The sequence below is a fragment of the Ammospiza caudacuta genome, chromosome 7, assembly GCF_027887145.1.
Source record: "Ammospiza caudacuta isolate bAmmCau1 chromosome 7, bAmmCau1.pri, whole genome shotgun sequence".
In the NCBI taxonomy this organism is placed as follows: Eukaryota; Metazoa; Chordata; class Aves; order Passeriformes; family Passerellidae; genus Ammospiza; species Ammospiza caudacuta.
The window spans coordinates 25,362,292-25,375,583 of NC_080599.1; the positions used below are offsets into that span (position 1 = coordinate 25,362,292).

The following is a 13,292-nucleotide window of genomic DNA, read 5'->3' on the forward strand; positions in this document are numbered from 1 at the left end:
CACCTGCAGAGCTGCCTCCCGCTCTGTGGCCCCCAACATCAGGACATGGAGCTGCTGAATCGCCCCAACCCGGGCCAAGAGACACTTCCAAGCCAAAGTCCAAACCGTGGGGATTTGCTTTACTCAGCGCGCCGGGATCACTCCTCCTAACGGTGCACACCAGGCACGCAGCAAACTACAATATATGGTTATACACTATGCATATTCATTGTTTTCTTTAGAAAAGGTGTGGTTATGCAAAGTAAATCTTAGAATTATTACCATTAGCACAGGCGCAGGCGCAGTGCACCCTGGTGGCCGCACTGAGGAAGGCTCCGCATCCTCCTCGATGCTCCTTTGATGAAGGCAGGACGTCTTCCTCGCCGTGCCCTTTTCACCTTTCCCCTCTAGGCATGGGCAGTCTCTTGTTAGCTGTTTCAGCGATTTCTCACTGGGTTTAGCAAGCTCTGTCCTTCACTTTATGCAAGTTTTGGTCCCTGTTTCTTGCCAAATTTCATCCTTCGCTTCTGGCTTAATGTTTGCTAGCTTCTATATTGGCTACGATGTATCTTATTCCTGCCCGAGTATGCCGGACACAGTGCTTTTAACCCTTTCAGGAGCGAATCTAGAGAAGGCCTTGATGATTGTCCATAGGCTGGAGCCCCTCTGCTCTGGAGACAAGGCTGGGAGAGCTGGGGGTGCTCAGCTTGGAGAAAAGGAGGCTCAGGTGAGACCTCAGAGCCCCTTGCAGTGCCTAAAGGGGCACAAGAGAGCTGGAGAGGGACTTGGGACAAGAGATGGAGGGACAGGACAAGGGGGAATGGCTTCCCACTGCCAGAGGGCTGGGTCAGATGGAATATTAGGAAGAATATTCGTTGTGAGGGTGGGGAGGCCCTGGCACAGGTTTCCCAGAGAAGCTGTGGCTGCTCCATCCCTGAAGTGTCCAACAACAGGTTGGATACGGCTTGGAGCAAGGATAGTGAACAAGGCTTGGAGCCTGGGATAGTGCAAGGTGTCCCTGCCCATGGCAAGAGATGGAATGGGATGATTTTAAGGTGCCTTCCATCCCAAATCATTCTAGGTTTCTATGATTCTATGCCTTCCTAACCTGCATGACAGCATTCTGCACTGACACATGGAGGTGCACAGCTCAAAAAAAAAAAAAGGGAGAAATACCTGCTTATTAGTGATCCAAAGCTTGCTGTTACAAAAGGGGTTTCTCTTTTTAATTTTGCATTAAGGTGTATAAACACACAGATCAGACATGCACATACAGTGTCCCAGTGACTCTGCTGAACAGATACCAGCCTGAGCAATGATGGTGTCATACTGCTGTTTAAACCCACAATGTAGTGTCCTCATGGAGAGAACAAAACACAGCTGAGAGGGGGTAGAGACAGATCTTCCTCCTTTCTAGACAAAAGTCATCAGCCCTCTCCTCCAACTGGGAAACATTTCCTTTTTTTATTAAACAATCCCAGTCAGTCCTGGAACATGCAAAGCTCCAGGGGAGCAGTGTAAAATGTCAGGCCACATGTGCCCCAGCAAAGCCAGCCCTAACAGGAAGGAGCTTGGGCACAGTGCCAGTTCCCTGAAAGAAATCCTGCCCATCATGTGGGGGGATGTGTCACATGGCAGAGAATCCCAGAAAAGAAACCTCCAGATGGGCATGGAAGTGAACAACGAACAACATCATACACGTGGCACTTGAGGATGTGGCTCAGTGTTGGACTCAGGAGTGTCAGGTTAATGGTTGGGCCTGATGATCCTAGAGGTCCTTCTCAGTGTAAAGACCCCATGACTCCATGATCAGTTACCATTAGGCCACACAATGCTGTCCAGCTTGGCTTTGGCCTTGATGATGAACTCACTGGAGGCAGCAACAAGAGGAAGCCGTGGAGGTCCCATGGGAATGCCAGAAACAGAGGTCATCACAGCTTTAGTCTGTGCAACACCAAAACCTGGGCAGACAAAAGCAAAATCAGGACATTTGCAGACCACTTTCCTTCAAGCAGCCTCAATACAGGTGTGCAAAAAAGCAGCAGTGTGGATTTTCTGTGTAATCCAGTATCAACCAGGCTTCAAGCACTTCTTGGAAGTGAGAAGAGGATAACTGAAAAGAGGTAACTGTGCTTGCAGACAGGAATGGCATTACAGTAAAAATGACACCCACTCACTACATTTTTTCATAGGTAAGCATCCCCCAGTGCAGACTCACACAGAGCCAAGCCTTGGGAGTAGCAGCATCCTGCTCTCTGGCCATAGCTCACAACTTCTTTTGTACCTTTGGATATTTAGTGTTTGCCTCTTCATCTAAAGGCTAAAAAATAATGCAATTCCTCTGGCTTTGAACCCAAGAAATACAACAGGCTCCAAAGCTTGGTGAGATTCATCAGGGCTTGTGTACGTACAGCAAACCCACAGCAAACAGTTCTCTTCATTAAATGTCTGATATAATTTAGTGTAAACATTTCCTGTCTGTTTCAGTCTCCCTAGATCACTCTGCTGGTTTTAATTGCTTTTTATATTTAAACTTGATATTGTTTCTAGAAATCATTTAATTTTAAAATGTTTTGGCCTTGTACAGTCTTCAACAAAATTCCTGTTTAATTACAGCAAGGCAAGAGAGAGAAGTATGAGAGCTATTCTTCTACCTGGGCACCACCATTTCAGAAAAATTACTGTAGAAATAAAGCTGGAAATTAGCTTTTGGAGATGGAAGGAAAAAAAAAACCTAACAAAAAAATCAACCCACAGAAAGAGTCAAGATAAGAACAAGGGTAAATCACAGAGCCACAGCTTTAAACCTCTGAGATTTCACAGCAGAAGGAAGGAAGGGAGAGTGGAATCTGTCAGGGATGCTTGGTCAGCTCCCTTTGTTGAGCTCCCAACTGTACTAAGTTGGGAAACAGCAGATGCAACAGTTTTTCACTGCAAAATCTTTCAGGAAGGAAGTTCTAAGAGTACAGCAACATGAGAGTTTGAGAAGCAGAAAGTTTGCACTTTTAGACATAGTGAGGGAAACAGGCAGTGTTTACCCAGTTTACTTACCCAGCTTGATGACAAAGTTGAGAAATTCCCCAGTGAGAAACTAGAAAAGACCAACAGTAATTTATTAACACCCTCAAATTTGAAGGTGTAAAAGCATCTAAAGCTACTACATTTATATCATTGCTCACTTGCATGGATGAGATCAGAGTTGAAGGGTAAGTGGTTAAAAGGTAGTGAAGAATGGTCAAAAAAGTGTGGAGGGATGAATAATAAAAAGGGGGGTCAGAGATGAAAGAATTTTTCTTTGATAAAGCTGTCTCAGCATGGATGAGAACAGCCACAGGAAAGCTCAAAGACAAACAAGGTTGCTCCCAGGGAGGCCGGGGAAGATGCTGTACCTGATACTGCTGTGCCAAGGCAAGGTCTGGCTTTGCAAAGGCTTGCAACATCAGATTGGTCTGTCGACCTAAATAGTTGTATGTACTGCCAAAACAGCAAACCAAAAGAGATTTGGTAAATGCAAAGAAGGAACTTAAAACCAGTGAAACAAAAGAAGTAACCACAGGCTTTTGCTGTTGACATTGTCATTATTATGAGAGAAATTAGTGGAATTTATGTGGGGTGCAATCTAATGTCAAGCATGTGAAGTATGCCAAGCTCCATGGAAGAATTAAGAGAGCTGATTTCTCTTCCCAGTTCTTTCCAAATGGAACTGCTTTCCAAAACTAGAAATAAAAATACATCATTGGGCAATAAGGAAAGTCAATCACTTAATTTTCCAGTTGCTTGTTGATTTAATGGATTGCCTAGATGGGAACACAAGTATCACATAGTAATCATCTCATCAGCCTGATATGACGGGCAGAGGATAAATTAGAAATTAAACTCAGCACAGCCCTTTTCTTCACAGACTGCTCATGTGAACTAACAATTTTACCCTCTCTGGGATTTTGTTCCTTACCCAGGGCAGATAGAAGTGATTACCTACTTCAAAAGTTGCCATGAGGACAAAAATTACATTGAAATCTTTGGGTCAGCTTAGAAACCACAGCAATGATCATCCAAAGGAACATCATCTGAGATCCTGGGTTATATGACTGTCCCATCACTAGGCCTGGAGCTAGATTGTGAGTCTGTTTGCCTCTGTACATCCCTATCCTGCAAAGTCCTCCATTGCTGTGACTGAAAACAGTCAAGGAAATACTATGCAGGTAGTGGAAGATAAAACAGCACAGTGTATGTGTGAGGGGAAGGAGTCCAAGATATACTGACCTTCCAACTGCTCCATTTGCCCCTAGTGCCAGTGCACCCAACAGCTGCTAGTTTGGGGTGGAGGAAGAAAAAATAAGTAAAAAAAAAAATTATTCATGTAATAAAATAAAGGGAAAAAAGGGGTGGTGGGAGGGAGCACCAAAACTGCCTTGCACTGAGTGTCCAGGGTTACTTCTTCCCCAAAGCTGAAGCAAGAGAGTACCTTAGAAGAAATTACTTTTAAGAGAAGCTTCTTACCTCATCCACCCCATAAAGAAATTCAAACTCCCCTGTTTCATTCTTGTGTATGCACTGTGCCAGGTCCAAGAGGTCTGTGTCACTGAACTTCACACCCTGGAAGGTGGGGATCTGTGCTTTTATCCCATCCAGCAACTCTTCCACACGAACTGTGCAGAACAGCAATCTCATATGAGGGAACACAGGCCTGTTCTGGGACAGTTCCCTGCCTTGTCCCCAAGAGCAAGACTTCATATTTTACAAGTTGTTCACTTTCAGCCTAAGTCCAGTAAACTACACAGCTCCAAAACAATGAGTAAGACAGAGTAAAACTGTTTTACTAGATCAGAAAAAGTTTAGGAATGAACCAGCAACAACACATTTAAGACTAAATATAAATCCATGCTTTCAGAAACACCATATAACCTGCTTCCCAGAGCAAATGACCAAAGATCTGTACTCTGTACTTACTCTTCACACCTGTTAGAGGAGGAATGTGATAGTAATAAAATGGCACCTCAGGGGCTTCAGATGCAACCTTCTGCATGAAAGCAATCAGCTCATCTAGAAGGAAACCAGCAGGGATCCCGTAAGAGAAGGTGATCATCCATAGGGAGACACAGTTCAGATTCACAGCACGGGGGCTGTGGAGAGCCCTCAGCTTGTGCACACACACAGCAAGTCATACAAAACCCTTCACAGGTCATAAAACATTAAATGTGACATAAATCAGGGGAGGACCTTAAGAAAGGCAAAGACATTATTTCTTTCAAACCAAACCAGTTCCAGTAGCTCCCACTCATTCTCTTACAGGTGTAACTCAGACAAGCTCTCACATGTGCCAGGTCTGTGTGCCAAGTGGCCTCAGCAGGATCACTTGTGTGCAACAGAGGACAAGGGATCAAGTTCACATTCACCTCCCTGCGGTATGGTGCTTTCACATGCACATTTCCATTCAAATTCATTCAGACAACTTCTAATATTTCTTTTACAACCCTCCACTTCATGTGGTTCTTTTATGTTATTGTCAGGATCTTAAGGACAAAAAACTCAGTTTGCAAGTTTTGAGGTAACCTTAGACAGACAGACAGAACCAAGCCTGATCACCTCAGTAACAAGAGCCACACCTGTGTATCAGCAGTTGCTCAACTTGGACAGTGCCCAGCAAGGGTCACCATGGAACCAGTGGCTTCTTAGTGAGGCCCAGATCAAGCATGAACACCAAACTATCCATTCAGAACACAGACTAGTTAACTAGACCATTCTTTCCAAAAGCAATTCTTCTTCTTACAAAAAGCTAACAAAATACATCCCAAAAGACATCCTTCCCATTTCTTACCAGGACAATTCTGCTATCTCTCCTCTTTAAAAAATGCTTCTTGCAGGTTTTGCTTTTCCATTACAGTTGAACAAACATTATTATCAGAATATTTTCCAAAGAAAGCACATGACATTCATCCTTTATCTGTGACCAAAAGGCCTCAGCAATCTCATCTACTCACCTTTGTTTGTGGGTTTGAAGAAGAAGGGGGCTATGACAGCAATGCCATCAGCACCTATGGCTGCTGCATGTCTTGCCTATAAAAGACAGAGTGGAAAGTATCTAATGGTACATCTGCTTCTATTTATCACACACAGAGTGAAAAATATATACACACCAGCTCTTGGCACTCTGGCAGATTCAGTGCTCCCACATGAATGATCACGTGGTCCAATCTGCACAAAAAAAAAAAAAAAAATTCAGAAGATTTTGGGGAGGGTACAGTGATGATGAACTACCAGGCTGCCAAAATTACTTGCTTCAGCCCAGGCAGCCACAGAAGAAGAACCTAAAAAAAGAGTTGAGCCTGGATTGACCTGATGACCAGAAACATGGATTAATGCTGACAGTGACAAGTGCTGGTGGAAGAAAGAAAAAAACATTTGTAAACATGAATCACATTGGACTTCTTGCTGTAGTGCTTGCAAGGCTGTCAGGAGGGATGAATATTAGCATTTTATTAGGAAATTTGAAATTATGACATAAAGGATTTAAGGGGAGGCTGGGAAGTTTAAAGGGAATCAAAGCATATCTTTACTTTCTAGACCTATTTCTCTAGACCTACCAGAAGAGTTCAACCTCATAACAGCACCTTTGACTGCTTGTCTGCTCCTGCAAAGGGAATCCTCCATGCTCCAGTCCATCAACCCCACTGCTGTTTTTCTCCTTTATATCCATAGGAGACATGGATATAAAGGCTATGGATCGGAAGGCCATGATCCTTCACACCAGTTTATTTCTCCTCAATATCCAAAACACCTCCTCCTCTGCACATCCTCTGACCCAGCATCCAAGAAAAAGGCAGCAGTGAGGGGTATAAGGGTGTGACTGGTACAAGAAAGGGAGAATGAAGCTGCAATTGGATACAAAGCTGCAGATCCAGACTGAATTCTTTCTTCTGTTACTAATTTTGTACCTTTAGGGCATGTCACACCTCAGCTTCAGTCACACCAAATAATGTAATATATAAAAAGGCCAAGCCCTTTCTCATTCCCCCATCTCTCAGTGTACCAAAGAGAAGGATTCTCACAAGCTCATGAGCAGCAGGAACACACACCAGCTAACTGGCAGTGGCAAAAATACACTTCTGTGATAAAGGAGATGGGGAACAAAGCCCAGCAACACAACACCAAGGAAAAAAAAAAAAAAGGCATCAGCACACTTTATTTTCCAATCAGGCATTATTATAACATAAGATCTGGAACCCCCATTCCCTCTCAGTTACTTACTTGTCTTTTCCCTGGCACATCCATTCTTCTGCCAACTGCTTCCTCTCCTGGATGCTAAGGGATAGGCCTTCTCCTGTTGTGCCATTCACTGTTCCAACACAACAAAACACAGCACACTGGCTGAGGCCTCACCTACACACATGGGTTTCACTGAAGACAAGAACTAACATTTTTCAGTTGGGAAGAATCATTCAGATCAGTCTTCTCTGCCAACACAACATTATCCATTCATCTTTGGGAACATCACCTTATGAATGCACCTATTTTATCCCCTACAGAAATGGAGTGTGGGCAAAAGCAGATGCCTGCAGTCTCTCCACTAGTGAGTATAAATGGCCAGGATGATCCCACATCCACATTCCCTCCCACTACAGCTCCTATTAGGTAAGACATCACAGGATTCCCATCCAGGTGAAAGGCCTGTAGCACAGTTTCTGTTACTTACCAAAAATGTTCTTCACATTCTGCTCATTTACCAGATAATCCACGTACTGACGAATCACTGGGAGGTTAATTTTTCTGCAATGAAAGGAACCACAGCAACCATTAAGCCCCCACCCACAGTTATTTTAAACTTAGTGATTAAGAAAGCAAAAAAACCTCATGTATTTTGAAGCCCTGATTTTGCACACACACAGATTACCCAGAGGTAAGAAACCCTTGACATCTGTTTAATATCTGAGGGTCGCAGCTCAGCCTTGAATTCTCTCTTGCAGTTTCTGTTCCTCTTGACAAGTAGTTCACTGTTCCAAACTTTTACTGGGAATTGCTGCAGGCTTATCACAGCAAAGAGAGAACAGGAGACACTAAAACCTCTTCCTCTTTTGAGGGAAACAAGAGTCCTCTCGAGAGCACAAAGTTATTTGTGCAAGTGCTGGCAAATGGTTAAACTGCTGGATGTTATAACTGCTGGATACAGAGAGGGAAACGCATCCGCTGGATGTGACTTTGACCTCTCTCTCATCAAAGGATGAGGAGAGCAACAGAATTCCCTGGCAAGAGGGGAAGGAGAATTCTTGGGTTATCTTCTATGCAAGACAAATTCATTTTGTTTACTAGTGTGTAATATTTCACTGTTGTTTTCATTTGTCAAAAATACAGACCAAACCTATGGCTGGGAAGTCAATTCTGATGTCTTGATAGGTTTTATAGAACATTCAGAATTCCATAGATGCCTTCGCAGAACATATCTGACAAGGACCATGCAGTCCAGGCAGAGGGCTCTGGTCACTCTCTAAATATCATGTAGCAATAAATTTAGGTCATAATTAAAAAAAAAAAAAAAAAAGAAATCAGAAATAAGTTTCCTTTAAAACAAGAATCCAAGCAGTGACTGCAATGGAATGAGTTCCCTGACTAGGATGGAGCCTTATTTTTCAGCACATAAAGTAAAGTTCACTTTTGGAGATCTGTACTAGCAAATCTCCACTGTGTCTCTCAAAAGCATGTACAGATCCTGACACACCCCCCACAAGAGCTCAGAGTTCTCTTCTGACTTCAAACAACTCAGTCTTGCAACATCAAAATGCAGTGAGGAGGCTTCTGTTTGCCATGCCCGCTCTGAAGAAAGCTGAATTTCAAGTTTCAATTTGATGTTATTTTTAAAACTGTGCTGCCCTTGCAGAATTTTCTTCAAGTTTAGACTAACTTCATGTACTCATACACACATGACTACATGCATGACTTAGCTCAGATAGAGAGAAGTCTAAAGGGCCTTTGGATTCTGACAATTATTTTCTAGCTCTCAAGAGCTCTTTGTAACTAGGACTGCAATTTTCCTTAACAAACGTTAAAACAGTGCAATGCTCTACACATGTAACTGTACTATGATTTAATTTGCACCTACAAAGCAACAGAAAAGGAGAGAGACTGATCCAAATGAGACTGATCCAAACCCAGAGCCATAGTACTTGCTGGCAACAGGAAGAAGCAGAGACGGGAATCTAACTCTGGGACCAATTTAGTAGTTCCCCCAGTCACATCAGAGATTGATTTAAAAAAAAAAAAAAAAAAGAAAAAAAACAGGCAAGAAAGCAAGAAAGGAAGCAGATCAGTTCCAAATAAGAAAGAAGGAAATAGGGGTGGAAGGAAACAATAATCAGTGCAACTTTGACAGCTCACCCATCCGGAGTCATTGGAGTGATGGTAGCAGCTACGAGACCCTTTAACTTCTTTCGGGGTGCCATTGAGCTGTTTGGGGAGAAGGGAATAACCGGGATTACCGCCTCTGTTCAGGCGTTCCTGTGGAAGGGTACAGCCCCCGGGGGCCGTGCAGCCCCGCCGGGCAGCTCTGCAGGGACCGGCCCCAGCCATTGCCCGGAACCGGCTGCGGGAGCCCTGCCCCGGCTCCCCCTCACCTCGGGACCGCCACAGCCGCGGCCGTGCGGGAACGAACAGGCGGGCAGGAGGCGGCGACAGCGCCGGGGACAGCGGCAGCAGCTGACGGCTGCACAGCCGGCCCTGCTCAGCCCAGCCCAGCCCCGCCCAGCCCCGCCTCCCCATCAGTCCAGCCCATCTCCACCCAGCCCGGCCTCTGCCTGCCCCGCAGCCCCCCATGGCTCCTCAGCCCCACGGGCTCCTACTGCCCATGCTTCGTGCAAGAGATAAGCCTGGCTTGTTTTATCCGTAATTATCTGCAAACTTCAAGATAAAAAAGAATAAATGAACCTTTAAATATGAATAAATAACAGGATGGAGACAAACAAAATCTTGGAATGATTTGGGTTGGAGTGGACCTTAAAAGGTCACCCAGTGCCACCTGCAGCCATGGGCAGGGGCACCTTCCACTGTCCCAGGGTGCTCCAAGCCCAATCCAGCCTGGCCTTGGCCACTTTCAGGGATGGGGCAGCCACAGGTTCTCTGGGCACCCTGTGCCAGGGCCTCCCCAGCCCTCACATGGAGAAAGCTATTCCAAATATCTCACCCAACATTGTCCTCACAGCCCTGCTGAGGTACTGGAAGCACTCCCAATGACAGTGCAGTGTCCCTGCTCTGGGACACACAGACAGATCCATGTCCCTGTGTGAGAAAGGCAAATGGAGCTCAGGCTCTCTGCTCCTGCCATGCAGCCAAACGTGGTTTTACCAGATGTGTGTCCATTGTGGAGCATGGGCTCCATGGCAGTGATGCACAGCACAATCCTCCCCATCCCACCAGAACTGCAGCTGGGCCAGGATTCAAATCTGCTCCCAGCAGATCTGACCAGCAGACTACTAGCATCCCCTAAGACAAGGTACTGCCCCGAACAGATTCACAGCAATAAACCTCCAAAATAAATTTTTAACAATTGTCTTCAGTGTGCACTTTCAGATCTTCCATTAGAGTGTGTTTTGAGAGCAGCCAGTGCCTGCAGGGAGAACAATCCCTTGTTGTGTGATTCAGGAGCACGTTTTCCATGGATTCACATAATACCCTCAGGAGTTTGGGGCTGTGGTATTCCTCCTCCACCCCAAAATATGCCCACTGTGGGCTGTTTGCATGCAGAGATCACTCTCTGGGTTTCTGCTTATTAACAGCTCCTTACAAAGTACATACATTTCCCTTTTCTTAGAGGGTCATCTTGATCTTCCAGAAATCCCCTTTCTCTACACTCTTCCATTCCCACAGGTAATTTCTCTTTCTCCAGGCTCAATAATTCCATCTCTGGCAACCTTTTCCACCTCCCCAAAGCACCAGTATATTTCTAGAAGTTCACAGACAGACAATCCAGTGCTCTACAGAGCCATTTAGAGGAAGCCCTCAAGATTTCCTGAGTATTTTAATGCAGTTTTAGTGCTATCTCATGGTGTTGACAGCACAGGAGAGAAGCTTTACAGTAGCCTGGAGAGGTTTAGAGCTACTGAGAACCCTGCAGGAGTCAGAGATTGGCATAAAAGGGTTTTAGAGCTGTTTGGAGCTCCCCAGAGGAATTTTAAAGCCTCCTGCAGGAGTTGAGAGTTGTACAGTAGAGATTTAGAGGCATTTTAGATGCATTTAAAGACATATTAATGATGCTTACAGCAACACAGAGCAGCTTAAGATCAGTTTAGGGGAGCTTTGAGGTGCTGAGAAGAGGTTTAGAAGAGCTAAAGGAGTTTAATGCCTTACAAGTGTTCTGGCACATTTCACAGGACTTTAGGGCTGCTTAGAACAGTCTATAGGATATTTAGAGCAGTTCAGAGTGGTTTTAGAGGGCTTCAGAAGAGTTTTAGCACTGTCTCTAAGCAGGAATTCCAGAACTGCAGAAGAGTTCTAGAGCAGTTGCAAGGAAACTGGGAAGGGCTTGAGATCTATTTTGAAGCATTTTACTGCTACTTTAAGCATTATGTTTACAAGCATTAGTGTTTGTAAAGCACTAAACTCCTTTAGCTCTTCTAAACCTCTTCTCAGCACCTCAGAGCTGAGAAGTTTCCTTCAGACTTTTTGTTGTTGCTGTATTAACTTTTCCACTACTTTCCAATTCACTGACTACAACTTACCACACCTGAATTTTACTTCTACTTTCCCCAAATCACAGCTCTCTCTACTCATATACAGCTTTTACATCTGAGCTATCACATTTCTCAAGGAGACTTCTGGTTTGGTATAATTACACTACAGTCTTGCCTCTTTGTCTCTGCAATAACCAAATGTATCCAGATGTAATTTTCTTTCAAAGACAGATCCAAGTCTATTTCCAGAGAAACATGAAGTACTAAAGCCTAAATGAAAATTCAGAAAGACAGTACCTGTTAAAGTGACGAAATTCTCCTAAATACCATCATGGCTGGCTGGTATTCAGAAGTACATCATTTGGAGAACTGATGTGATTATGTCATTATGCATGTATGTATGTACCTACCTAGCTACCTACATTTACTCTGCTCTCAATCTAAACCTGCAAAAATCAAAATACTGACATCCTGGATATTAAATTTTCATTTTAAGTTTGCTGTTGATTCTACCTGAAAACCTGCCAGTTTAACTGTTATAGAGTTAAGCATAACCTGGAGGATTTTCCTAACTTAGCATTTTCTTAACTGTCTTACACAGACATTCCCTGACAGGGAGTCAGAACTATAGGCTCTTCTAAGTCCCATCCAACACAAACAGTTCTGTGATTCTCTGATTCAGGTTGCTGTGTCTGTCACATGAAAGATGTTTTAACATGCCAAGTTATTAATTTTTTAGATGTTAAAGTGCTTTCCCATTAGCAGTCAACAAGAGTATAATCCAATTTATGTCTCTGGAAATAGACGCAACTATCAGGGTGCACTAGAGCAGAAGTGACCAGTGGCAACCAAGAGAGGATCAGGGATGTTCCTCTTGAAGGAAAGCTCACCTCTGAACACAGCCAACAGTGCCACCTGCTGCAGAGTGCAGCACGGGCTCGTTCTGGGAACACACAGGAAGAGAGAGCAGGTTCTTGGAAGAATCTACCTCTGAAGGCTTTACTCACATCATCTAAAGAATAGAAACACCCATCAAAACCCCACACCCACCACCAATATCCCCACTGTTAGATGATGGGAGAGTTCTGATATGAACCACACTCACGCCAGTAAGATGAGGAAGAAGCTCAGGTGATAAACCCTCAGTTCCAGTTACCTTTACCTCTTCATGCCTTTTTGGAAGTGGAAGTGATTTTAAGGAGAGTATTTCCTTTAACATATTAATCCATACTCTGTGTTTCTGCCCAGGCAGCTGTTGCCTCTTCAGAGCTGTGTTTATAAATAAGGTGTATTCTGTCACAGTTTAGGCTTAAGTCCCTTCTAAACCATTTAAAAAAGCAAAACCAGCAATGCAATAAATTTGTGTCAAGACTTTTTTTCTAGCAAGCACTGTTATCTCTTTCCCTTTATGAGATATTCCTATCTTGAAGAAAGAAAATTAGCTTTTCTCATGCTCTTGTTTCTGAGAAGAATCAGTCAATAACAGAATGTGGATGAATTTGTAGGGGAAGATGAATTCATTTCCTCTCAGTAATCAGAGAAGACTGGAAGATTCTGTGGACCTAGGCAACTTCTTTCACTGGCTAAAGTTTGCTGAGCCAATTGCTTGTGGAGTTTAGTTTCTAACTAGATCCCAGAACAGATACATATTAAAAA

The 13,292-nt window shown here is 43.9% G+C and overlaps 1 protein-coding gene across 4 annotated transcripts; it reads right to left on the reverse strand.

The window, feature by feature from the left end:
- Positions 1-1,198: 1,198 nt before the first annotated feature.
- On the reverse strand, positions 1,199-9,691 carry NPL (N-acetylneuraminate pyruvate lyase). 4 transcript variants are annotated; one of them, XM_058808201.1, is made up of 12 exons: positions 9,585-9,691; positions 9,349-9,417; positions 7,673-7,746; positions 7,228-7,315; positions 6,117-6,174; positions 5,961-6,036; positions 4,939-5,022; positions 4,480-4,628; positions 4,243-4,289; positions 3,369-3,453; positions 3,031-3,070; positions 1,199-1,940 (listed from the first exon to the last, which is right to left on the reverse strand). In XM_058808201.1, exons 2-12 carry the CDS (start codon positions 9,411-9,413, stop codon positions 1,789-1,791), a joined length of 918 nt encoding a protein of 305 aa, XP_058664184.1. In that variant the 5' UTR covers positions 9,414-9,417; positions 9,585-9,691; the 3' UTR covers positions 1,199-1,788. The 4 variants fall into 4 exon arrangements, with proteins under 4 accessions (XP_058664184.1, XP_058664183.1, XP_058664182.1 ...); XM_058808200.1 differs by having other exon boundaries at positions 4,243-4,286; positions 4,930-5,022; XM_058808199.1 differs by having other exon boundaries at positions 4,930-5,022.
- Between the last annotated feature and the right edge of the window lie 3,601 nt (positions 9,692-13,292).

Excerpts from the sequence above, each read along its gene's own strand:
- NPL (XM_058808199.1), bottom strand. The coding sequence starts at position 9,413 with ATGGCACCCCGAAAGAAGTTAAAGGGTCTCGTAGCTGCTACCATCACT. Across the intron at positions 6,175-7,227 it reads ATGTGCCAGGGAAAAGACAA|ATTGGACCACGTGATCATTC; the intron begins GTAAGTAACTGA and ends TTTTTTGTGCAG. Across the intron at positions 5,023-5,960 it reads CTTCAAACCCACAAACAAAG|ATGAGCTGATTGCTTTCATG; the intron begins GTGAGTAGATGA and ends GTTTCCTTCTAG.